The 27742-nt window shown below is 37.0% G+C and overlaps 1 protein-coding gene across 1 annotated transcript; it reads right to left on the reverse strand.

Annotated features, from left to right (window-relative positions):
• Positions 1-311: 311 nt before the first annotated feature.
• PEX2 (peroxisomal biogenesis factor 2) lies at positions 312-27742 on the reverse strand. The gene is given in 7 exon segments (XM_043977782.1): positions 312-2181; positions 2183-2200; positions 2202-2309; positions 2311-2756; positions 2759-2946; positions 3814-3935; positions 27493-27742. Coding segments are annotated over 5 exon segments (903 nt in total). The 5' UTR covers positions 2922-2946; positions 3814-3935; positions 27493-27742; the 3' UTR covers positions 312-2013.

Below are 27742 nucleotides of genomic sequence, written 5' to 3' on the forward strand. Positions count from 1 at the left end.
CAGTCATCATATAGCATGAACTAAAAGCACTTCACCATCCTGGTTGTCTTTCTCTGAATACTCTCTTGCTTTCTAAAATGTGGTGCAAGAATTGTACAAAACACCAGTAGGTTTGGTTTAACCAGAGCTGAGTAGATTAGGGACTATCATCTCCTTACTCCTGAAAGCTTTTTTTCTCTTAAAGCAGCCCACAAACACATTGGCTTTCTAAACTATTTACAAATTTGCCAAATGAAGAGTTTCACTGGGTTGTATATTTATTGTTAAAAACATAATACCTGATAAATTTACAAGAACTGAGAGACATTAGGGAAGATTATTAGCTGAATTTTAATAAAACCTTTACATTACTAATGTATGGTATTGACGTATGAGCATTGGGATTTTGTAAGCCAATGATGTACTTCTTCCATATGGATCTATATACCTTTGTGAAGTATCTTTCTCGCTATGACAGCCATTAAACCAAGAAATGAAATAAACTGAAATTAAGGCCAAGACTTCTGAATCATTATCACAAAGTAATCACAAAATAATGAGGCATATTCCATCATATTTTTCATGAAAATATCATTAACAATCATCTTTAGTAATTAGGAAAAAAGAGGACTGTTTTTACTGTTCACAAATCAAATTTTTTCATTTTTTGGTTTTGTATAACTTCTAAAATGTCTATTTTTGTATAAGCTTACATATGATTTTATAAACAAATATACACGTATTAAGGGCACATTCAAAACTAATCTCCTGAGAGAGATACATGATCAAAAATTTTGGAGATCACCAGTATAGAGATGTAATTAACCTTCATTTTCAAACTATTTTTACCTCCTAAAACATCAGCAAGCGAGTTTGAATAATAATAAAAAAAGGTATGAAACGGATGACAAGCAATTTCAAATGTGGCTTAAGCCTGGTTGTGAGGAATAATAGTAAAGGCATCAAACTTTATAGAGAACTTTAATGTTAGGGAAGCACTAACTGTATATGCATTATCACACAAGCCTTGTAATAATCCTATAATGTAAGTACTATAGGGATCACTCCAATTGACAGATGAGCAAATTTAGGCTCTAAGTCATTTGTGGTCACAACTAGATTTGATACAAATAGTCTCTTCTTACTCCCAAGTTAAGTGATTTTTACATATTATGGGAAATTGCCTATAATGTGCCATGATTTTAAAAATAATGTAAATAACCCAAAATATTTAGCAAGAGTAAACTATGGCAACCAGTGGTGAAGAAGAAAGGGCACTGGATCTGGAATTAGAGTATCTGGGTTCAAATCCTAGGTATTACTTATTACAAATTATTTATTTACTTTAATAATCTGGGATAAGCCAGTGTTCCTCTCTGGGCCTTTAGTTTCTTTATCTGTTACAAATGAGGAGGTCAGATGAGATGATCTATGAGGCAGTGTGATACAGTGAAAGAGCACTAGTTTTGGAGTCATAAGACCTAGTTCAAATGCCTCTTCTCATATGGCTATGTGTCCATAGGAAAGTCACTTAATTTTCCTGGGGTTACTTAGTCATCTTGAAAGGACTGGTCTAGATGGCTTCTCAAGGCCATTCCATCTATAATCCTGTGATCTGAAAAGTTCTATCTATTTCTACATATGACCTTGTGACCCAAAGATATGATAAAGTCATCCACATGCTATTAAGGTAAAATAAGCAAAACAACATTTTATAGCTCAACTTCTTTTCAGGAAAGAACATTCTTACTAGTTGTTATTCAGAAAAGTAAGCAAGTAACCATTAAAACTTTGAACATCAGCCAAAAATAAATCCTTAGTTCTAATAGATTTAAAAAATTCTAAAAATTGGTTACTTTCAAACTGATGATACTTTTATTTTGAAGATGTAGTGGAATTTACATAATAAATTTGATATAATATAACTTCCAGGGATTAGTGTCCTTAATCATGTCTTTAGAAAGATTTGAAATATGATTCTGACATACATTCTTAAATATTACCTATTTTGCTTATAGAAGGTGGATTCTGTTTCTAAGGAGCATTCAATTCTGACATTTCAATCCCTGACTTCAGTGGCTGCAGACTCTGCACCTCTGTGCCACACTTAGGACAAGTGAAGTACATGTCAAACAAGTAGCTGCTTTTAATACAATAATAACAAAATACATGGACACAACCTATGGTATGAGGCATAGTGGGCCCACTCTCCACAAAGGGAACCATTCTTTGCCTTGTGTGGCTAACGTATCAATCATTGTTGGGAACCCTGTAACAGGAATACACCAAGATGACAATTTGGCTTTCAACTTTTGGATATTAATAAGTGGGTAAGAGAAAGATCAGAAATTCTGCAAAACCATGCCATAAAAGTTCCCTGTTCATGTACTCAAAGCCAACTTCTCGAATATTTTGGGGTTTGGAAAATACAGATCGAATACCTAAGAGGCGCTCTGTCAATGTAGCAAACTTTCCTTTTTGAAGGAAAATCAGGAAATTAACCAAACTACTTAATTTCAAAAGTCCAACAATAAAATTAGTACACTGTTTGATTTTATAGAATGATGCTAAATGATGGTTACGGAATAAATCATAACATCTTTCTTCTAACCACCTTCCTCCAACTGTGCAAATAGCATACCATAACTTTTGATTTTTACTTAGTGGCTGATATTTCTGAGTTTGAGAAAAATCATTCTTGTACTGGATATTCATAATTGACTGTCCCACGGTGGCATTCTTGGAGTAAATGGTGAATCTCCACAAGAAAAGCCACAAAATGCTTTTACCTCAGGTTCAAACCGGGCTAAGAGCCCTGGCTTAAATCCATGAAAACAATGAGTAAACTGGGACCAAACTAATTGTTCCAGGGCTTTGTTTAGTTCTAGGGCATCAGTTGACTTATTCTCAGTACAGGGTTGGTGAGCTCTGTATTCTTCCATTGGAAGACATCTTCACTGCAGGTCTCTGGTGAAAACAAAGAAACAAGTAAACATCCCATTTTATTAATGCTTAATAAATTTGTAAAAGCATGCTATTCATGTTCAGGACATTCAGGACAAAAACTATCTTTAAATAGTGAAAATATAGTATAGAAACATAGTTACTATAATTTCTTTATTATAACTGTATTTTTTCTCTTACCTCGTATGTGTATGTACATATACTACACGTGGCTGGTTGTATCCTTTTTCACCAAACCATTTCCAATGCAAGGTTCCATAAATTTTTAGCCAGATACTTTAAGAACTATTATAAGAAATTAAAATTAAGGGTATTTCTAAATTACCTTTAAGTTAATAGGACTAATGGGGCAGTTTATCATCAGACTTATAACTGCAAACTATAACATTTCACTGGATGGTGAATCAAGGCTAGAGTTTATTTCTAGCCCTGGCATTTTCCACATGTGTACTTTTAAATGAGTAATTTAATTTTTAATCACTATCCTTTTCATTGATAAAGGTAAGTGGCAGGGATAAGAGAGGTCAACACCTATTTATCCTCTCATGCCATTGTGAAAACTGGCAAGGGGGAAATTATTTTCAAAAAACAATCCAAATAAATACTGTAATATTATCACTAAAATAGGTATAAATTATATATGGAAAAATTCCAATGGAGTCTTAAGAGTTATAGCACAGAATGTGATTCAGAAATGTGGTGAGCTGTAGGGCCATTGGCGAGGGGTGAAAAAGAGAATAAAAGTGTTAGGAATATTATAGGAATCACCAAAATCATGACGTATCGAGTCTTTCCCTCATCTAGCCTATGCTTTTCCTCAAATCATAGTACATTTTTAGAAGCAAAGAAATATGAGTCATACATACTCACATAATCTACAGGAGGGTGACTCTGGTATGGTCTGTTGTAATAGGGCACTGTATTGGTATTCAATAGATAAGCATCCACATTTTGGCTGTATCACTGCAACACGTTAGAACTTCAGGAAGAATCTAATAAGATGAAAATAGTAATAAAGTTTTATACCTGGGTTCAAAAAATCAACTATAAAAGATGGAAGGGGGAGACATTAATTTACCTGAAAAATACCTGAAAGTTTTAGGTGACTCAAGACCAGTCCATCAATATGATACGAAGGCCAAAAGTTAATAAAAACTTTGGTTGTATTAATTGAAACACAGTATCTAAACTATGAAACAGAAGCGTAATCCTTCAAATGAATAAATTAAAGAGCTTTTATCAAGTGCCCACTATGTGTCAGGCGTTTTCCCTAGACACTTACTAGCTACAAATCCAAAAAATGAGACAGTAATTGCCCTAAAGGAGTTTACATTCAATGGGGAGTACAACACATATAGCAGAGTGGTGGCCAGGGAAAGGCTGGAGAGTCAAAGGAATGGTGAATAGAGGCAAGTGAAATCCATTGTCAATGCCCTTTTCAGAAGAATGGCAGGATTGATTTGCTTATTTACTTCGGACAGAAGTAGAAAAAGTGGGGGAGGAAGGGCAGAAATGTGTAGTGTGGCAAGATGTCCCAAGAAGTCTGGGGTAGGTGAAACATGGTCTAGGTTGAGCCAGGTACATTCCTTGAGGCAAGTTTGCGCTCACTGGTTGGTAAATCATTGCTCAGATTAATTTACTTAGGGAGGCATGATGTCTGGTACAGATGGGTATGTTCTAGGTGGAGAGTGGAAGAGTAGCCAGGTGAATGGCAAAAAATATCCTAAGCTTTCATCTACACTAGATGGATATGTATTACTGATGTAATGATTGGAATGACGCCACCCTACTGGAGACTTGCTGTGGGAAAGCTCCACCATGAGGAAAATGCCTCAGAGGGCATTATGGCTTTTCCTTGGCGTCAGGAAATGACGTTATGCTCATGGTGCTGTCTATCAAGGCTACCAGCCAATCAACTTGAGGAGGCCTCCTATGGTCTGGAGAGGAGACAGGAAGGAGGAAAGGGAGCCTGCGCAGAGAGCGCTAGGCCTTTTGGATTCCTGACTGATGGTGGTGGCGGCAGAGGACTTCACAGGAAATTTGAGGAAAGATAGGAATGCCAGGCTGTTAGAATTCTGTTCTCAATCTTTTTCTTTCTATTTTCCAATAAACTCTTAAAACCTAATCGTTTTATCAGTGATTTTAAGTCAGTTTCCCCCAAAACTGGGGGAACAGATTAGAATTCACATTTAGAATCTTAATTACACACTGAAAAGATTAGGGGGAAAGAATGAGGTGGGAGGACTAAGTAAATATATGGCACAGTATTAGCTATCTTATGTCACTATAAAGGATGTCCCCAAAATCTCAGCTACTAAAACTTAGAACTGACACTAAAATTTTCAGGACATCCTTTATTTTCTTTATTAGTCTTGGTCTGAATTCCAGATTATCATGAACTATTTTCATTCTTATTCATTCATTCATTCAGTCATTTATTTGCGGGGGTATTGGGGTTAAGTGATTTGCCCAGGGTCACACAGCTAGTAAGTGTCAAGTGTCTGAGGGCTGGATTTGAACTAAGGTCCTCCTGACTCCAGAGCTGGTGCTTATCCACTGCGCCACCTAGCTGCCCCTATCGTGAACTATTTTCAACCCCAAATAGACTATGTTAAAAATAGCATGTATAAAAAGAAGAGTTGGACATCATTTGAATGATTAAAGGAAACATTTTTTAAAAAATGGAAGTATACCTATACTTTAGAATTTGAAATTCCTAAGGAGCAGAGAAACAGTAAACAAGACATAATCTAGATATGCAACAAATGTCAATGGTGATTAGTTGGCAAGCATTTACTACATGCCAGGGAACTGTGCTAAGCACTGGGGATACAAAGAAAGGCAAAACTATAGCCTCTGCTCTCAGTGACTTCATACTTCTAATGGTAGAGACAACTTTCCAAAGAACTGTCCATACAAGGTGCACACAGCATAAACAGAATGTAAATCTAAGTGGGAAGGCACTAGTAGAGGCTGGGGTGGTGGTGGTGGTAAATGGAAGGGGACGACTTGGAATGAGGGCTGGTACCAGGAACATGGCTGTGTGAGTGAAGAGAAGTTGACAAATATCCAAGGGATGTTTTAAAAGTAGAAATAACAAGACTTGGAAACAGAATAGAAATGAGTTTGAACAAGGAGTCAAAGGGTATAATCAAGGTTACAAGCCTGGGTGACTAGATGATGGTACCTATGACAGTACAGTGAAGCTGGAAAGAGGTTTGGATTTGGAGGGAAAAGATAATGAGTCTGTTTTGGACATGTTGCATTTGAGATGTCTATGAGGCATAGATTTAAGATGTACTAGAGGCAGTTGGTGAAGAGATAATGAAGTCCACTGGGTCAAGAAACCCAGAGAGGAAGAAAATAAGGGTAAAAAGGCTGGCAAGCATAGGATTATGGATCTAGAACTTGGAGGGAAATTGAAGGTCACCTTACACACCCCCAGATTTTACAGATAAGGAATGTGAGGCCCCAGGGAAGCTAAGGAATTTGGCCAAAGTACTTTAATTTCAGAGCTAGTACTCTTTTCACTGTAACATGCTGATTTAAGTCTTAGAGGATCACTCTGTATCATCAGTTTTAAAGCAATACCAGACTATAGAAGGCTCTAGTCTTTGGATTATTATTGTGACATGGACTTCCAGTAAAGGAGAACCTGTGGGTTTCATTCTATTTCACAGCTGGTCTGGAAAGAGTAGTCTCTGAATTTGGGCTAATCCTGAAAATGCACGAAGTCCTGGGTTTAGGCACTCAAGATTTCTTCTTAAACACTATTTAGTTCAATTTTAAATTGAGAAAGAGAACAATAAACTGAGACAGTTTGATACTGCATGAATCACTGTAATGAAGCTACTTGATTTAAAGAAAGATTGGATCAACTTTCATCACTAGTAATAAGCACCCCCCCACTAGAATGTAAACCCCTAGAAAGGATTATTTCATTTAAAATATTTATCTCTCCAGGGCCTAACAGAGTGCCTGGATCACAGTAGGTACTTAAGAAAGCCATGCTGACTTCACACACACACACACACACACACACACACACACATGTATGTATGTATGTGTGTGTATATATATATATATATATGTGTATATATATATATTCTAATCACTTCCCCTGTCCCTTGTCCTACAGTATATGCATTGCTGTCATTTGATCTTAGGACTGAAAGAAAAGGGGATATAAGAATGGGAAGTTCACAGGTAAACTTTTGGTTGGGGTGGTGAAAATTTTGATATTTTATTTAAATAGAAAAGAAAGCAAAAAATAATCAATGAATTATTTAAAAGATGAACGAAGAAAGAAGTTCAGAAGACAATAGGATAGTGTTGGAATTCTATGTCAAATCCGAATTATACAAAAAAATCACATGACCCCAAGATGTATGCAGAGGGGAGGAAAAATACCAAATTGTACGTGACAGATGTTTCCAGTTGCACATATTATCTCCTTCTTTGTTTTTGTGCATATGTTCATGTTAGATGCTGTTTATTAAGTTTATAATAAAGAAAAATTAAAAGAAAAAAAGGTAGCCAATATTTTATAGAGCCAATCCCAGCTCTCCCCAAATCACATCAAATATATCCTGAAAGGGTACCATAAAGAATGATTATCAAGAACATCAAAAAGAAAACAAAGGTGAACTCCTCCACAGAGGTCAGGATTGTACTAGCCAAAGCCCTATGAGTTCTTGGAGAATCATCATGAAAAGAGAGGTTAGAAGGCCAGCCTGAACTATCCTATATGGTTTAGTGCAGACCCGTGAACAGGAGGGGGGTCTATGGAGAAAGAAAAGCCCTGCAGGTCACTAAGACAGGACGAGTTGCATTGGGCGCTGTACCCAACCCATACTCACAGAGCCTTAAAAATGTGGGTTCTCAATAGCCACAATGCACCAGGTGAAGTGAAAGTTGGTACAAAGAGGGAATGAATGTCAGCCCTGAGTTTGTTGAAGCAGAAGTGGGGGGCCACCAAGCCAGTCTCCATAGATCACTGCTATAGGAGGACACAATAGGGTAATGAGAGACAAGGAGCACTCAAAGCAACAGTAGGAAATAAAGGTGAGCTCAACAACTAGGTATATATGATGGGGTATGAGTAAAGGAAGAAGGCAGAGGGTGAAGCAGGGAAAGGGATGGGAGCTTTACAAAGAAGCATAAGGCTAGGGTTATCTTCAACATTTGATTAGGGCCTGACAGGGGGGCCCAGAACTGGGCGTCAGAAGCCAACCCCTGGTGGGGGACTTTGTCAATAGCTGAATTGGGTTATTGGAGTAGAAGCAAGAAGCTGAGACGGCAGCAGAGGCTGAGCCCTGGTACTGAGAAACCCCCAACCAGGATTGTAGTGGTATCAGGACTACAATGAAAGAAGGGACTAAAACAGAACTATACACCCGATTCAAGAGTGCATGAAAAGGTAGAGATGGGTTCTAATACAAAATCCCACGTAGAACCTCAGGCTAGAGATAATAGCAAAAGAGAAATGTAAGACAAAATGAAGAAATACCATGAGTTACAAGAGGCCCAAGAGATTAAGCCAGCAAGAGAGGATATCTACAAGTACAGTCTTAGAGAAGCGAAAAAACAGTCACAAGGCCTTCAAGTGTGGCTGGAAGAAATGAAGCAGAGGATAACAGTTGAATAAATGGTAGTATATGAATATAATGGAATATTATTACATTGTAAGAAATGACAAAAAGGACATATATGAAAAACCTGGGAAGATATATGACATGAATCATAATGCAGGGGACAGAGATTCTCTTATTTAAACTGTATCTAATGCCATTGTCTAGTACAGCATTACATCCGCAGTAGGACATACTTAATAAAATAAAATGTTGCTGAATTGAGTTTTCTTTTGGCTTCTTAGCAGCTACTATTCCTCTACTTCCACTAGCTACACAGAAAAGAATAGGAGGAAGAGAAATGGGCATTGGGCCAAACAACCAAGGAAGGCATAATAGTGCTATCATTGGCTGCTTTTTAATCATCTTGTATCCCACATAGTATCTAGCACAATTTAATACACTCAGCAAGTCCTCAATAATAAAAGTTGAGGTAAAACTGTTCACATAATTGTGAGACAATGTAAATACAATTTAACAAAGAAATATATATGTGAATACACACACACACACACACACAACACACACACACACACACACACCAAAATACCACTATGTACAGATCATTCTGTTAAGGTGTATAGAAGAGACCCAATGATAAAATATGGTCTCTGCCCTCATGAAACTTTTATCTAGTACAAAGTGTCCATCCGAATGCTTAAAGATGAAATTATCATCAGTAATTATTAGCACTGTGCTTATTACATTGTAATCCATGACAAATGGCTTTCTATGTAACTGTTAAATTCTCATTAATCAGGCCCATTCAATTCTTCACATTCTGAATAATGAGAGTTAAACTGTGGCTGGTTCTGATTTAATCCAAGCTAAAAAGTATTTATTAAACACTAATTATGTTGAAAAGGTGCTATATACTAGGCACTAGGGATACAAAGACAAAACAAAAAACAGTCAAAGCCCTCAAGGAACTTACATTCTACTGGGGAAATATAGTAAGTAAAACAGGGTAAGGCCTATACATGATAATTGGATGAATTAGAGAGTATTCATAACTATGAACAACAAGGGAAATGGCACATGAACTGAACTTTGAATAAAGCAAGAGGATGAATTTAGGAGACTGAGGTGAGGGAGGAGTGTATTTTAAGTATGTGTCTATGTGCAAAAGGTAAAATCCCACAAAAAATCAAGTGTCAAATTCAAGGAACAGCAGGGCAACACAAAGTAGAGTCTGAACTGTACATCTAGGGAGCCTGGAGACAGATTGCATAGTGCTTTAAATACCAAGGTAAGTTTATACAAGCAGTAAGGAACTGCTGAAGGTGCTTTAGCAGGGGAGTGACAGATGATATGTGTGTTAAGAAGATTATTTAGGTAGCTGTGTGGAATAGGAATGGAGAAGAGAGAGATTAGAAACCAATGGCTCAGGTAGCTAGGTGGTGCAGTGGATAAAGCACCAGCCCTGGATTCAGGGAGAACCTGGAATTCAAATTCGGCTTTAGATACGTGACACTTATTGGCTGTGTGACCCTGGGCAAGTCACTTAACCCTTATTGCCCTGCAAAAAAGAAAAAAGAAAAAAGAAAAAAAAGGGGGGAAAAAAAGAAGAGAAAAAGAAGCCAATGGCCCAATTGCAATGGTCCAGATGAGAAGGAGAATCTGAACTAAGTAAGGTGGTCATATGGCCATATAGATTGGAAAGAAGTGGTCAGATGTGAAAGATGTATGGATTGAATTAATAAGATTTGGCAGAGAGGGAACAGGAGAAGATGCTGCAAGACTGAATCAGAGTGACTGGAGTTCATGCCCTATGAGGATCAGGGCAAGGAACTGGGGGGTGTTTGACTAGAGAAGAGAAGACTGAAGGGATGCATGATAGCTAACTTCAAGCAAATGAAGGGCTGTTAAATAGAACAGAGATTACAACTTGGTCTTTCTGAACAGAAACAGTAAATGGAAGTTGCAAAGTCGTCACTGAAGGCTTGACAAAAAGAAAAACTTTCCAACAATAAGAGTTAACTAAAAATGGAGTGGGCTGCCTCTTTATGTTGTGGTTTCTCCTCTCTGGAGGGTCCTCAAGCAAAGGCTGGTTGATCATTTTCAAATATCTGTCAGTCTAGATGGCCACCGAGTCCTTCTACTACCTACATAATTCTGTGATTTCATGAAATGCTAACTATAATTTGCCTACTCACATATTCCATCTATTTTCCTCCATCCATTTTACAGATATTTATTTTAATATTTAGCTCTTCCTCCTGTGCTTGAAAAGTACAACTTTCTTGGAGGTGGGTTTTTCTCACTTCATATTCACTTTTCAAATCTTTGCAATTTGGCTTCTGACTCCATCACTCAAAAGAAAATGCTCTCCAAGATTATCTCTTCTCAGTCCTTATCTTTCTTGATCTTTCTGTAGTATTTTGACCTGAAAACCACCCCCTTTGCCTTGCTACTCTCCCCACACTGTGTTCTCATGACAACTCCTCTCTCCCTGATTCTCTTCTACTTGTCTGGCTGCTTTTTCAGGCTCCCTTTGCAGGATTATCATCCATGTCACTCTCATACAAAGCCACAGGCCATTCTTCTCTATTTCCTCTCAATGATCTAGTTTTCGACTAGAATGTGTGTGGTGTATCTAGTTCCAGTCTTCTCCCTATATTACCAATTATCTGTGGAACACTCTCACCTGAATATCCCATAGGAACCTCAAACTCTGTTATGTTTCAAAATATAACTCCTTTATCCAAACTTTCCCCTTCTTCAATTAATTTCTATTTCTAATGAAGGGTACCTAATTTTTTTTTTTGTCATTCAGGTTTTGCAACCTTAGAGTTATCCTTTGTTCTTTTCTTGCTCCCTCATTTCTCAATCCAATCAATTGTCTTGTCAGTTCTACCTATTGATGTGTTCAAACGAATGTATTTTACATTTGTCCCTTCTCTCCATCCATTTAGTCACTTATCACTTTTTACCCATAGTAACAAACCCCTAAATGTTTCCCTCTAGGACAATGTCCAAATCTTTTGTCTAACCCATAAAAAACTTTCCAACCTAAATTTTTAGACCTATGGCACATTACACCACTCAAGTTCTGGTCACACTTCACCACTTCCTGTTCCTTCACATGTCATTTCACTAATCTCCTTTATGCCTTTTGCTTGGAAAGCACTCTTCCCCTCATCTCCACCTCTAAGAACCCTGAGCTTCAAACTATAGCTCTAAGTGTTATTATGCTACAGGAAGCCTATACTGATCCCATCAGTTGTTAGTATCTCTCCCTAAAAATTCCTTTGTACCAAAGGCCTTATTGCAGTTGTGAGCTATAGTAAGCTCACAAGTGCACTAAAATTTTTAGGACACTCCGTATATCTTGAATTTAATTTTCTGTGCCCATGCACAGCAGATGTAACTTCTTTGAAGACAGGAACTACTGGATTTATGATTTTATATCCTCAGCAGGTTAACAGTGTTTGGCACAAAAGCAAATACTTAATAAACACTTGTTGAACTGGACTGAATTGAGTTATGATTTTGAGTTCACTATACAATTTTACTGTTACCTTGATTTGTCCAGATTTTTTTTTTGGGGGGGGGGCATTTTTCTTTACTCTAAACATGCCATCTCATGCTTTTAACATTTTATTCCCTTTTCATCACCTTTTAAGATCCTAAAAATTAAGCCTTGGGTCAAATATTTTCTAGTCAATAAAAACTGAGGAAAAAAAATAAAAAGTTCAACTACCAATAACTAATCTCTGTTTAGAAAGGATACCCTAAGTTGGAGATTTGTGATGGGACTGCTTAAGGCAAAAATAAGACCAGATAAAAGGTATAACGTCTATCAAGGTTAGAGTGATTAACCTGTCACATAAATATGTTAAGACAAAATGATCCTGTACTAAAAAACTATTAAAGAGGTCTCCTGCTGACATTTTATCACTAGGCATTTCACACTGGCTTTTCTTTCATTGAAAAACAACTGAAAAGTCAGTTACCAAGAATAGTAATATAATAACCTCTTTTAAAAATAATATATGCTTTGTCTTATTTGTCTCCAAAAATCAAAAGCGCCTCTTATATAGCATATCTCCATAACCAAAAACAAATTAATGTATATCCTGAGGAAACAGGGAATTTCTCTGGATGTATTTTAGAGGTTTTATTGAGTATTGTACAAATTATGAATGAATATATTTTATTTAGAAACATGTTATTGACAGAAATTTATCAATAATAATGTGGGTATTGTCAAGGGGTCTGTCAATATAAATGTAATTATGATTAAGGGGATAACATGGATTTTAGCTATAAATACCAAGTAACATCTCCTACATTGCTGCTATCAATATAAGCATTATATTGACTTGTTCTGAGACTCTCAGTACTAGATGTATTACCATTAGGCATATTTGTCAATGCGTACTGCCTACAAAAATTCTACATTCAAATTTAACAGGTCTGTAAACCTTGTCAGCAGAAATGCATGATTCCCAAATAATATTTAAGGTGCTATCTGTCCTGGCTCCTGCACCAACATGGACTTACACACATAGAAGCTATACTATTCCAATCCTACAATAATAAACTAATTTCTACAATGTCATGCTCCTCTAACTCTTCTAGTAATCAAAGAGGATGAGCCTGAATGTTCATTAGCCACTGCAGTTTTTAAAAAAGCTTAAAAGGAAACATACATTCAACCAACCTTAATTTAAAGGGCTGGGGATACTTATGTGAATTTAATTCTGTGATCGGAGATTGCTAAACTTCTTGCCCATACCCAAATATTTTATTTCCTTTTGTGTAGTCAGATAGATTATACTGTCTATTGTATTGAAATCAATATTAATAATGGCACATGCATCAAAGAGGGATTTAGCAGACAACTATTCCCAAAACACATTACAAACATGGGCATAAGAGAAACAAATTATCACTAAGTCTCATTCTGAATAGTGTGACTTTCTGGACAGTGAACAGGACTGGAAGTGAGAAACTGAGTTCAAATCCCACCTTTGTTGCTAATTTCTAAATTACTTTATTCATGTAAAGTTCTTAATATCCTTCATTCTTCCTCTCCCCTATCTCCTTTAGTCTAAACAGAAAGGGGGTTACCTTATATAAAATTTGGTGCTTGATAAATTTCTAAATCCTAATGTTCATTTTAAAATTGTGCACCTATAGCTTTAACAAATTTAGAATGCCTAACTTGACACTATTCTTTCCCCGACAATTCTGCCAGCTTATCATCTCATAAGTGTTTGTCAATAGTGCTATATTTTTACAAGTTACATTTTGCTAAAAACAGTAGATCTTTTGGTTAGAAATTAAAGACAAAAATCACTATCTTTTTTTGTTCTATTAATGTTTTTGAAAATTATCATAGTACTTTTTTTGGGGGGGGGGGTGAGGCAATGAGGGTTAAGTGACTTGCCTAGGGTCACACAGCTAGTATCAAGTGTCTGAGGCCACATTTGAACTCAGGTCCTTCTGAATCCAGGGCCAGTGCTTTATCCACTGTGCCACCTAGCTGCCCCTACCTACAGTATTTATTTTACTTTAAAAGTAGTAGTTGTTGAATCGTATTGGTTGTGTCCTAAATCTTTGTAACCTTATGTGAGGTCTTCTTGGCAAGGATGGGCAAAAACAGGGATAAGTGACTTGCCAGAGGTCACACAGCTAGCTAGTAAGTGTCAAGTGTCTGGGGGTTGGATTTGAACTCAGGTCCTCCTGAATCCAATCCAGGGCCTGTGCTTTATCCACTGTGCCACCTAGCTGCCCCCATAACTGTTATTTTCACTCAATATCCTGTACAATTTTAATTGAACATCACACTTTTCACTTTTCTTTCTATAACTATGATACAAGAGAATCTTGAAAGAGAAGGAATTATTATAAAAATGATGCTTGAAAAAATCAATAGAACAAGATTTTATGTTAGACTTATGTTCTACTCTCACTTGTCACTTGTCAGTCTTTGGTATATGCCTCAGTCTTTTCCATCTGTAAAACACTCACCCTAATCCTCACAGACTTGAAATCTTCAAGTTCAGATCTCAAAAGGAGGAGAAAAGCCAAAGACATTAAATAGGCAAAACAGTTGTTTTGACCTTCAGAAATATCTAATGGAAAGCATAATATAGGGAGGGAAAGAAACTAGAGCAGAGTAGTAAAAATCAAAGAACAAATGAGATAAGTCTGTACTGACGAGATTAAGTGATGAAGGAAAAAGGAAGATCAAGACAGAAATAAAGCCATCTCCAAAAGACATTGAAGAATATAAGGAAAACAGAAAGCGGAGGTATGCTCCAAAGATTACAGTAGATATATTAAGATGACATGGAACAAACAAGAAGCTGTGGATAATGGGGAGAAGGTAGGTTTTTTTAATAATTTATTTAAATAGTAAAACTCTTTCAAGAACCAGAATAGTTACAGATCCAGGGGCAAGGGCATGGGCTGGTGCCAGGATTCTAATCAAAGGATGAAGAAATAAGTAATTTAGAGGCAGGCGTCATAGCCCAAGAAGTAAACAGTAAGATTAAACTGTTGGAAGTAAAGTGCTCTAGGGCCTAAATTACCCCACAGCTGAGTACTGCAAGACTTTGAGGACTGTTTAAGCAGCTGTCTTTGGCAGGCAGTTTTCAATGGCATATAGGAGAAAGGCAAAAGGACCAAAAATGAAACAAGAGCTATTAATAATGAGAATTTAAAATGAGGAAAGGGAAAGTACCTAGAAATTGGAGAACACTAGCATTATTTAACATCATATAAGACTTATGCCAGTATCAGGCACAAATGCTGGTAAGAATAGAGCATGGGATGATACATGAAATTTAGGAGGTTTGCCAATAAGGGATGGAAAACGACTGGGGGTTTTTTTTTGGTTGTAATTAAGGAAAAACGAATAAACTTTTGATTATTCAAACTATGATTTTTTTCTTCAAGCCCATAAAAAGGGTAGAATGCTAGCCAAACAATGAAATGTGAAGATACTCTATGCTAACAAGACCATTTTCCCTATAGTGGCCCTTGATGGGCCAGTGTTTAAAAATATATATAATAAAGGTAATAAGTGAACATGGGTTTGTATATCATTTACAAGAAATCATTACCAAATATGAGAGGAAGGAGCATAAAAACTAAAATGGAAAGGTACAAAGAAGACTAATTCAATTTAACACTCCAGTATACATCAAAGTGGCAATAAAGAGAAAAAATGAAATCAGTTGATTTAGGATGGTGGGTTCCTCTTCACCATCCTGAGAGGGCTTCAAGCAGAAGCTAAATGACCATTTTGTCAGGTATAAGTGGGGATTCCTTTTCAGGTGTGGGTTGGAATAGATGGTCTCAGGATCACTTCTTTTTTTTTTTTTGGCAGGGCAATAAGGGTTAAGTGACTTGCCCAGGGTCACACAGGTAGTGTCAAGTGTCTGAGGCTGCATTTGAACTCAGGGTCCTCCTGAATCCAAGGCCAGTGCTTTATCCACTGTGCCACCTAGCTGCCCCTCAGGATCACTTCTAATTCTAAACTGTCAGGAAAATATAACATATATTAAAAATATATATAAATATAAAAATATAATATATATAATATATAAAATGTTATATACACATTTATAAAGAGAGGAAAGGGGAGATGGGCAGAGAGAGAGAAAGAAGGGGGGGGGGGGGGAGAAAGACAGAGACAGAGAGACAGAGAGAGTTCAGTATGACATAACACAAAGAGCACTGGCGATCAATGGCCTAGAGAGTAAGGAAAACCGGGTTCTAGTCTTGGCTCTGCCACTAATCAGTGTCAAATGTTTGATCACTGTAGGTCTAAGTGTTTCTGTATAATAAGAAAGTTGCAATAGATATCATTAAAATACCTCTAGTTCTACATTCTATGATTTTTGTCTCTCATTACTTCCCTTATGAAATAATACTTCTAAGAGTGAGGCACAGGAGAAAAAGGGATGATAGGAAAAGATGTACAAATGCAATAATAGAAATTGTTTAAGAAGAGGGTGATTATAACTTTGTTTCTTTAGAAGCTTAATTCCACAAAGAACACAAAGAAATTAAATAGAGAGAAAGGGAAGAGAATAAATGAAGAGAACAAAGAATCGTTTCTTATCGAAAAAAGAAAAAAGAACCCTAAAAAAAAATAAATTGAAAGGAAGTAAATGAAGGAGGATTTTTAATATATGACTTAACTGAGAAGGGAAAAAAAGAAAAGAAAGAAGAGGGGTAAATTAGATAAGTAAAAGAAAGAAAAATAATAAATTAGGAAAAACTATAGAACTAGGAAAAGGGCATGATGAAGAGAAAGGGTTGGGGAAGGTTAGAGTATTTGTAGGAATGTTGTTTGTCCTTCCTTCTGGAAGAGGACCCAGGACAGATGACATGATTTGCAATGAATTGGATTTAAGTAGGGGCTGTGCAGTCACCAGCCTCACTCTCTCCTCCAGAGCCATCTGGGTTCAGTGGCAAGATTTATTATCAGGACTACTAGAGATGGCCCAGGATGCAGTGGTCTTTTAAATTAAGGCCTATTAGGTCTCAATTTGCTTGAGGCAACACCCATTCAGTGATTAAGGCTGGGTAAACAAGGAGGCAAAGAAAGGCCTCTTTTACCTAGTCAAAAAAAAAAAAAGTATAGATTAAAAAAAAAGGGGAGGGGGATAGAAAGACCCTCAAGATTTCTGACCTAAAGAGATACAATTGCTACTTAGGCCCACCCTGAGCCATCAAGGGGCCAAGCAATGGGAATATAAGCTGTGGGCTAGGGCCTCATGAGGACCAGTTATGTAGCTTTAAGAAGTGGTTGCAGCAATGTATATTAGGTAAAACTAATGGGGGCAGCTAGGTAGCGCAGTGGATAGAGCACTGGCCCTGGAGTCAGGAGTACCTGAGTTCAAATCCGGCCTGACACTTAACACTTACTAGCTGTGTGACCTTGGGCAAGTCACTTAACCCAAACTGCCTCACTAAAAAACAAACAAAAAACTAATGATAGCGCCTACCCCTACCCCCTCCAAGAAAAAAATCAATTAAAAAAATACTAGACGCACAAATAGAGTAAAATATAAACACAACTCTCAACTTTAAATGTGAATAGATTGGGGAGCTGGGTGGCACATTGGATAGAATAGAGATCCTGGAGTTAAAATACAGACGAACTAGCTGTAGTGACCCTGGGCAAGTCACTTAACCCCAACTGCTTTCCCTTACCCCAATTAGATGGATTAAAAAATATAATAAAGGGGCAGCTAGGTGGCGAAGTGGATAGAGCACCGGCCCTGGAATCAGGAGTACCTGAGTTCAAATCCGGCCTCAGACACTTAACACTTACTAGCTGTGTGACCTTGGGCAAGTCACTTAACCCCAATTGCCTCACTAAAAAAAAATATATATATATATATATATATATATATATATATATATATATATATATATATATATATATATAAAATAAAATGAGAGTGAAGGGGGTGGGGGGTGGGGAAGAAGCATCTTAGTATTTCAAGAAAGATAATACAAGAAAAGATATACATAGAACAAATTGAACATGCACAAAAAGCAAGAATTGGAATCATGATATCAGACAACAAAAACAATTTACAATATGAAGAGATAAAGGAGGAAAGTAACTAGAAACAAATGAACATTAACATTCAATTTATGTGTTCCAAATGTCATAATATTTATCTGCATAAAGGAAAAGTAAAATGAATTACAAAAAGATCCAATGATACAACAACAGTAGGAGACTTTAATGGCTCTTTCTCAGATTTGGACCAACCTAACAAGATAAATGAAAGGGAAGATATAGAATTGAACAAACTTGGAGAAACAAGAACTAAGACTTATGATGTCTTCTAACTGGGATAATAAATGATGTATCTTGGGTCCACATAGGAACTTTTACAAAAACTGATCATATACTAGGGCATGGAGATATTACAAACAAATGTGAAAAGATAGAAAAAAGTAAATGTATCTTTTACTTTATGGAACATAATACAATAAAAATAGTATCAATTCAGAGAACACACACACACAGAGACCCACAAAGAAGGTTAATAATGAAATCCTAAATACATGACTGGCTCAAAGAAGAAAAAAAATCACATGGAATAACCATGTAAAAGACAATGATAATGATGAAACAAACATTCCACAATTTCTGGAATATAGCTAAAATAGTTCTCAGGGAAAACATGTCACTAAAATATATATCAGTTAAATATAAAAGGAGGATTAAGTAACTGAATATGCATTTAAGAATTAGAAAGTCAACAAATAACCAAAACAAGCAAAAACAGAGAGACTGGAAAACCATAAAAAACCCTACAAACTGGTTTTTGTATTTTGTTTTTGTTTTGTTTTGTTTTGTTTGAGGCAATTGGGGTTAAGTGACTTGCCCCAGGATCACACAGTGAATAAGTGTCTTCATTAAGTGTCTTATTATTATTATTATTATTATTAAGTGATTATTAAGTGTCTGAGGTCGATTTGAAACTCAGGTCCTCCTGACTCCAGGGGCTGGTGCTCTATCCACTGTGCCACCTAGCTGCCCCCCACAAATGTTTTTATGTTTTTTTTTTTTGAAACATTCTATCAAAACTGATAAATTTTAAGCCACTCAGATTAACAAGAGGGCATAAAATGAAAAACAAAAAAACCCCCCCAGGCAAATGAATGAGGTCAAATCATGACAAAACCCAAGAAGAAATAAAAAATGATCAGACCTAAGGTGCACAGATATATGCTAAACAAAAACCACAAACACAAAATAGAGTGACTATCTTCCAAAAACATAAAATAACAAAACTAACAAAAGACAAGACAGACATCTTAAACAACCTAATATCAGAAAAGGAAAGGAAATTAGCTGTAAAGAAATTATCAGAGAAAGGCAAATGCAAACAAAAACAAAAGCTTCTGTTCCTGACGGGTCCACAGGAGAATCCTATCAAACTTTTTATGAACAAACCAACAATTAGTGCAAACATATTATTCTCAAATACTGAAAAATAAGACATTTTATTAGATTCTTTTTATGAGACAAATATAGTCCTAATAGCTAAACCAGAGAGGGATAACATACAAAATAACTACAGGCCAATGTCAACAATGAATATTGATTCAAAAATTGAAAATAAAATCTTGCCAGACAACAGTAATTTGTCACAGAAATCATTCAGTATATATAAGTAATGCAAGTATGGTTCAACATTAGGAAAACAATCAACATAATTATTAATATTAAAAGCAAAAACATCCAAAGCCATATAATTATCTCATGCTGAAAAAGCATTTGCCAAAGTACAATACTTATTTGTGTTAAAACCTTCCAAAGTATAGGTATAAAGAAATATATATATTTATAAATATATATATGTATATGTATATATAAAATTTTATTTTATTTTATTTTTTTGCGGGGCAATGAGTGACTTGCCCAGGGTCACACAGCTAGTAAGTGTCAAGTATCTGAGGTCGGATTTGAACTCAGGTCCTTCTGAATCCAGGGCTGGTGCTTTATCCACTGCACCACCTAGCTGCCCAAGAAATATTTTTAATATGATAAAAAGTATATCTAAAACCAAAAGCAAGCATTATGTGCAATGGAGAATGAAGTTCAAGTAAAGATAGGCAAATGGGACAAAACTATCCCTGTTTGCTGATGACATGATGGTTTATTTAGAAGATTCTATAGAATCACCAAAGTCTTTCTTATAAGGGAAGGCTTTCTGGTTGAGGGAGAGGGATAAAGGGGAAATTTATCTGATAGAGAAATAAAAGATATTAGTAAAATCAATTTATAAAAACATGTTCAAACTTCCAAATAATGGTTAGAAAGATATAAATAAAAACAATTCTGAATTTTTACTTCATGTACCTTGCAAACTGGCAACAAAGACAAAAGAGAGAAATAGTGTTGTAGTGGCTAGAGGAATACAAGCATACTAATACATTGTTGATAAGAGTTGTATTTTGGTTTAATCATTTGAAAAAAATTGTAATTATTGCTAGGCCCCAATTAGTGCAAATAATGAATTCCCTGAAGTTGTTGCATTATTCAAATTTGCAGTGCATGTTTCCATTGGGCTAGAACCAAGGGCCACATTTTACAGAATCATAACTTCAAATGTGTGAATTTGAATACATGTGACCATTTCAGGGGATTTATTCTTTGCACTAATTAGGACCTAGCTGTATATTTTAAAAAAGTGACTAAAATGTCCATATCTTTTGACACATAGGTTCTATAGCTAGTGAACTATCTGAAGAAGTCAAAGATAGAAAGATCCATATCTCACCAAATTATTCATAACAGCACTTAACAGTAGCAAATAACCAGAATCATATAAGATTCCCATTAATTGGGAAATAATTAAATAACGGGGTAAGTGAATGTAATAAAATACTAAATATTAATAAATCATAGAAACCGGAGAAAACTGGTGAGAACTGATATAGAATGAAGTAAGCAGAACTAGAAAAATCACTATATATGATGACAAGGTAAATGGAAAGAATAAAAAAAAGTGAATGCTGTAAAAGTCAACATTTATTAAGTGCTTATTCTATAATGGGAACTGTGCTAGATATAAATATGATGATCAAACTTGGCCCTTGAAGAAAGTAGAGAGAAAATGCACCTTCCTCTCCCTATGGATACATGGTCAAATTATTAGTTTTGCTGAACTGTACTTTTACCTATTTTTTAAAAAATTGTTTCATTACCAGAAATAGACAAGACATTCTGAAAACAGTATGATGTAAAAAAAATGAAAGGTATCAACAGAAATAAAATTTTAAAACTACCCTATCTATGTTGATGAAATTCTATTTTTAGACCACAGAAACTCTTGAAGAGACTCAATAGTGGAAGACAGCAGTGCAATCAACTTCATAGTAGCAGGTAAGTATTACATGTTCTAGGTCCTTCCTTCCACCTTTAGAAAAGGCTATCACCATCCCTCACTCTTAATTTCTAATTCACAGTCATCAGAACTTGTTTCCTTGGTTCCTGGGCATCATTCCCCATAAAACTTTGCGAATCTGTTCACGAACAGAAATCAGTAGAAAATAGGTCTAGAAAAGAATTATATGACTGATGGGGCTGTCTATGTCTGCGTATGCAGTGACTGAATTACTAGCTCAGGTGTGATCACATTCTTGAAATAAACCTTGCTTCACTCTAGAATCATCTTTCATGCAGTCAATCCTTGGATTCTGTGATTTGAACCTAAGCACTCATAGATTCATCCATCAGATTAATAGGACCTTTAAAACTATATGCTTTTGTCGTTTTCAGATCTTGTCCTGACTGTGACCCCATTTAGGATTTTCTTGACAAAGATACTGTAGTGGTTTGCCAAGAATCTCCAGCACACTATTACAGACTAAGTGAGAATTGGGCAACAGAGGGGTAAAGTGACTTGCCCAGGGTATATATGAGCTAGTGTCCGGGGTCACATATTAAATTCAGGTCTTCCTGAACCCCAGGCCCAATGCTCTATCCATTGTTGCCACCTACCTGCCCATATGATTGTGGCTAACACAAATATAGCCCCCCAATATGTATACCAGGGCCAAGGTGGCCTAGGGTGGCTCAGTGGGATGATTGCTGGGCCTGGAGCATGTAAAGTTATCTTCCTGATTTCAAAATCCTGCCTCAGATACTTACTAGCTAAGGTGATCCTGGCATGTCACGTTACCTTTCTTTGGCATCAGTTCCCATCTATAAAAAGAACATAAAGAAGGGAAATGGCAAAACCACTCCATAGTACCATTGCCAATAAAACTCTCCAAAATGGGGTCACAAATTGAGTCGACTTGACCAAAACACGTGCCAGGTATGGTGCTAAGCCCTTTGCAAATATTGTCTCATTTGAATTGTTATAGACATCTGTAAGGAATACTGGCACTGACAAAAATCAGATCCTTTGAGTATAAAATAGAAATAGCAAAGAAAGGGCAAAATAGGGCAGGCAAGGTTAGATTATGGAAAGAACTCTGGCTTGGGAATCAAAAGACCTAAGGTCTATTCCCAGCTGGGTAAGACTGGCCAAGTCACTTAATGTGCTTAGAACTGCAAAATAAGGAAAATGGTGTTTCTGGTGCTTACCTCATAGGGCTATCATGAAATTAAAATGGGACATTATATGTCAAGTGATTTGCAAATTGCAAAGTAGTAAGTGTTGGTTATTATGAAATAAAACCAGAAAAATCTTCAAGTATTTGAAGGCCTACACTGTGGAAGAGGGATTTGATTTATCTTTGGTCCCAGAGGACAAAAACCAGAAACAGGTAGAAGCTGCAGAGGCAAATTTAGGCTTAATGATAGGAAAAACTTCCTTACAAAGCTATCCAAGGGTGGAATAGGCTGCTTCAGGAAGTAGTAGGTTCCTCCTTACTGGAGGTCTTCAAGTGAAGCTGAAGGCCTACTTTTGGGTAACGTCAAGGAAGGGATTACCAAGGTCTCTACTCCTAGACTCCCCCACAGAGTTTTATGATTCTGGGAAACAATAGGTAAACTATAGCCTAAAAGAAAAAGTTTACAGGCTTTAGCAAAGGGGAAATGGGAAAACTGAGTAACAAAGAATAAAGGTCTTAGACACAGAAAGGCTTTCCAAGACAACAGAAACATTGATTCCTACAAGTATGTTAAAACCAGAAGAGGTACTGGCAAGAATAAATTGAACAATCAGTAATCATTTATTAAGCACCTACTATATGCTAGACACTGTGGTTTTGGGGTTACAAAGACAAAAGCAAAACAGTTCATGCTCAAGGATTTTACATTTTATTAGGGAAGACAACTTATACATAAGTAAATAAAGAATGAATACAAAATAAAAGCCATTTAATTAAATGCAAAGTAGCTAGGTGGGAGGAGAGCATTAGTAATTGGGAACATAGGGAATCTTGTAATAATGCTTGTAGAGGTGACACCCTGAAGTAGAGAAAAGAAAAAAAAGGAAAAAAATTATGTATAAAAGAAAATAACAACTGATTAAATAAGGAATTTTTTCTTTTATAGTTTTATGGTGAATCAACATACATTTACTAAATACATGCTATGTGCCAGGCAAAGAAAAACAAAAAACAATTCCTATTTTGAAGAAGTGCAATCTGATGGGGAGACAACATGCAAACAATTATATTTATCAAGAGATATACAGGATAAATTGGAGATAATCTTTGGGAGGGGAGTCACTAGCATTAAAGAGGGATTAGCAAAGGTTTGCAGAGACCTGAAGGATTCCAGGGAAGCCAAGAGTCAAAGATGAAGAGGGAGAGAATTCCAGGCATGATGAATTGTCAGTGAAAATCCAGTGTTGCTTTATATGAGGAACAAACAAGAGGCCAGTGTCGCTGGTTTGAATATTGGAAGGGACTGACGGTACAAGAGTTATAAAGGATTATCAAAACAGAATATACCTTTTATAACAAAAAGCTTGTGACAATTAGATGACACAGTAGGTAAAAGTGCTTTGCAAAGTATAAAGTTCTCTCTGTGTCATATATGGCATCTATAGCTTGAAGGACTCTCAGGATAATCTGGGTCTAACCTCATTTAACAAATTAGGAACTTGGGTCCCAGAGAAGTTTACTTAAATCTAATAGTATCTGATCCAAGACTAAAACCTAGGTGCCTGACTTCTAGCTTGGCACTCATGGACTATGTTATCTTAAATGCTGTTCAGACTAGAGGAAAAAAGGCCATTCTGGGGAGAACTTATCCAACTTATATTGGCACATTTCTTTCAAAAATTCCATATTTGCTTAAGATTTGCCAGCTTTGGGGCAGCTAGGTGGTGCAGTGGATAAAGCACTGGCCGGATTCAGGAGGGACCTGAGTTCAAATCCAGCCTCAGACAGCTGACACTAGCTGGGCACGTCCCTTAAACCCTCACTGCCCCACCAAATAAACACCACAAACAAAAATAAAGATTTGACAGCTTTAATCTCCCCAACTAAAAAGTAAATGGTAATCAAGATAAATTAGAGAGAGTTTGTTTTAAGACAAAAGAAAATCCCCAAACAAAAAGAAAAGCCAATGATTCTCAGTCCATTAGTTCACATCTTCCCTTCACTCTTCAGTGATTAGAAAATTATGGGTGTTATACCAGGGTTTTACTTTTTTCTAAGGTTTTCAGAAGTCTAAGATTAGAAACTTCAACAGGGTTGGGGTAAGAGGACCCACACCACACATCATATTTTCTGCCAAACTAAAGGCTCCACTTTATGAAAATCTCTTTGGCTTTTTTCATATGTATCATTAGCATTTTCAATATAATAAAGACTCCCAAAACAATGGGAGCAAACAGAGTTAAGACCCTTAACTAAACGTCCTAATATAAAGACCAGATACAAGCAATGCCAAAAACCAACTTCATTAAGAATGTAAAAACCACCAGTGAAAACCTCGCAAACAGTAAATTTCTAGTAAGACAGAGATTCATGAAAACAAGCTGAGAGGTTTGGCAGACAAGATGATTTTTGTTTCCCTAAGGAACCATTTTTGCTATTCACCTGTGTCCCAATATACTTTCATCTTGTGGATGATACTCTTTATTCTAATTTCAGTGAAGTGATAGAAAATCTATTTGCTTAGTCTTCATCATCTCAGACCCACAGAGAAGTGAAAACATGGACAACAGTAACGATGTGAGAGGAGGAAAGGAAAGAAACTTTAGACACCCCCAGGAACCTGGTTGTAAATGTCAGTAAATAGACAAAGCATGGCACAAGCTATGAATAGCTTTTAGATGATGTGAATAACTTATCTATTTTCCAGGAAAGGCCAAAACTGATGTAAAGAAGTCACCACGGGATGCAAGAATCAGAAGCCTAGGATTATCAGTCTACTCTGAGCCCGTTTCCTCATTTGTAAACTGGGAATAATATATTGCACCGCCCTAGTTCATGGAGGTAATATGAAGATCAAATGTATGGACATTATACTCCTCTTTTAAGTTTTAAAATAGGCATATAAGTTGGTTCAAAAGAATTTTCTTCAATTTACCTCAAGGTTATGAGAAAAGTAATTTGTAATTTATGTCAGTTTTATTTATTATCACAAAATTTTTTCTTAGTTAAAAAGTTAACAAAATTAAAAGAATTAGGTAAAATTTAAAAAGGTAACAAAGTTAGGGCAGCCTAGGATGGCGCAGTGGATAGAGCACCGGCCCTGGAGTCAGGAGTACCTGATTTCAAATCCGGCCTCAGACACTTAACACTGCCTAGCTGTGTGCCCCTGGCAAGTCACTTAACCCCAATTGCCTCACTAAAAAAAAAAAAAAAAGGTAACAAAGTTAAACTGAATTTGAGCCAACTCTGATAGAAATATTTATTTGCAATTAAAAAAGGGTAAGGGAGTTATTTGAAAACTTTTACTATTGAGATCAAATGTTTAAAACTGAAAAGGGTAGGTCGTTAGTCCAATATTCCTACAGATGAGGAAACTGAGGCCCAAAGAAGTTAATCAATTCATTAAGGGGCAGATTCGGGATTCAAATACAAAATGTTATTACAGTACCAGGTTGGATCATGTCATTACCCTGCTATTTCCTCTTGGATAAAATGTAAATGTCTCTATTTGCCATTTAAGGCTTTTAATAATCTGGCTCCGGCATACCTCTTATGTCTTACATTACTTTTTTTTACACACTGTAAGATCTTACTAAACTTTTTTTGTATGTGTTCCAAGAAACTGACCTCTGACATAATAAATGCTTTTTCTTTCATTCATTCATCCATGCCTGCCTACTTGCAATCCCTCCTACAAGTTATTCCAGTCACATCTCCAAGACTTTTCATCCAGTCTCCAGCACTTGGAACAGCTAGCAAAGTTTAGTTTTCCCCTTACCCCACTGATTTTTAACAATTTCTTATGTACTTATTTGTGTACACATTATCCCCATCCCTTCCCCTTCAAAAGAAGCTAGCAAAGTGTCTTATAAATATTACCACATTTGATCCTCACAACAACCCTAGGAGATAGGTGCTATTAAGATGTTAATTTTATAGTTAAGTAAACTCAGGCAGATAGCGGTTAAGTGACTTGCTCAAGGCCACTCAACTAGTATCCGAGGTCACATTTGAACTCCAGGGCCAGCATCTGACACCACCTAGCTGATTTTTGTTTTTGTGATTCTATGGCTGGAACACAGTAGGGACTGGACGCTTTTTAATTGATAGGGCACTTTATGCCATTGCACGGTCTGTTTAAAAAATGATTTTAAGGGGGCAGCTAGATGGCGCAGTGGTTAAAGCACCGGCCCTGGATTCAGGAGTACCTGAGTTCAAATCCGGCCTCAGACACTTGACACTTACTAGCTGTGTGACTCTGGGCAAGTCACTTAACCCCCATTGCCTAAAAAAAAAAAAAAAAAAAAAAAAAAAAAGATTTTAAGAATGAGGCAATACTTCATAAAGAACAGTGACACTGCAACTTTTAGCATCCTGAATTGTATTAAACGGCATCAAAATTCCTTCTCCTCCTTTATCAGAAGCCAATTTTCACATCGTTGACCCCAAGGTATGCCGGTTCCCATTGCTAATTATTTTTACGTAAACAGAGGATCACCTGAAGTGAGCCTGCCTGTTGGAAAGTGTTAGGAACTCGCTCCTTAGAACAGAAGCGGAAAAGGCCAGGGACTCGTCCATCCAATTGCATTTTGACGGGGCCTTCAAGTACCTGAGAAGGCCCGAGCCCGGAAGAGCCGACCCCCTCCGCCAGATACCCCCCTCCCCCGTCCCCTGTCCCCCAAGCCCAGCGGGTCGGAATTCCTCCAGGAGGCCTCGGGGCGAAACTCGGCGAGCTTCCGACGCGATTCTCCGAGCTCTGGGACTTGGCCTCGGGCACTTCAGGGGGTCAGGGGGACACAACAGCTTCCGCCCGGTTTCCTCTTCCCCGCCCCTCCGGAGCCGGGGCACGTTTGTTTGCTCCTACCTGGAACAGAGGAAGCCGGTCCGCGGGCATAACCACGCAGGCCAGAGCTCACGGGCCGGGGCCCCAGATGGGCAACGCCCCGAGCGAGAGAGGACTAGGCGATTGGCCTGCCGGCTGTCAATCACTGCACGCACACGCGCGGACACCAAAGAGCCGATGCCGGCCGGAAAGATGTGGGAGAAACCAGGGTCCAGGATAAGTTTCTCGGAAACATTCTATGGATAGTTCCCCCTCCCCCTAATGCCCCCGC

Source organism: Dromiciops gliroides, chromosome 1, assembly GCF_019393635.1.
Source record: "Dromiciops gliroides isolate mDroGli1 chromosome 1, mDroGli1.pri, whole genome shotgun sequence".
NCBI lineage: Eukaryota > Metazoa > Chordata > Mammalia > Microbiotheria > Microbiotheriidae > Dromiciops > Dromiciops gliroides.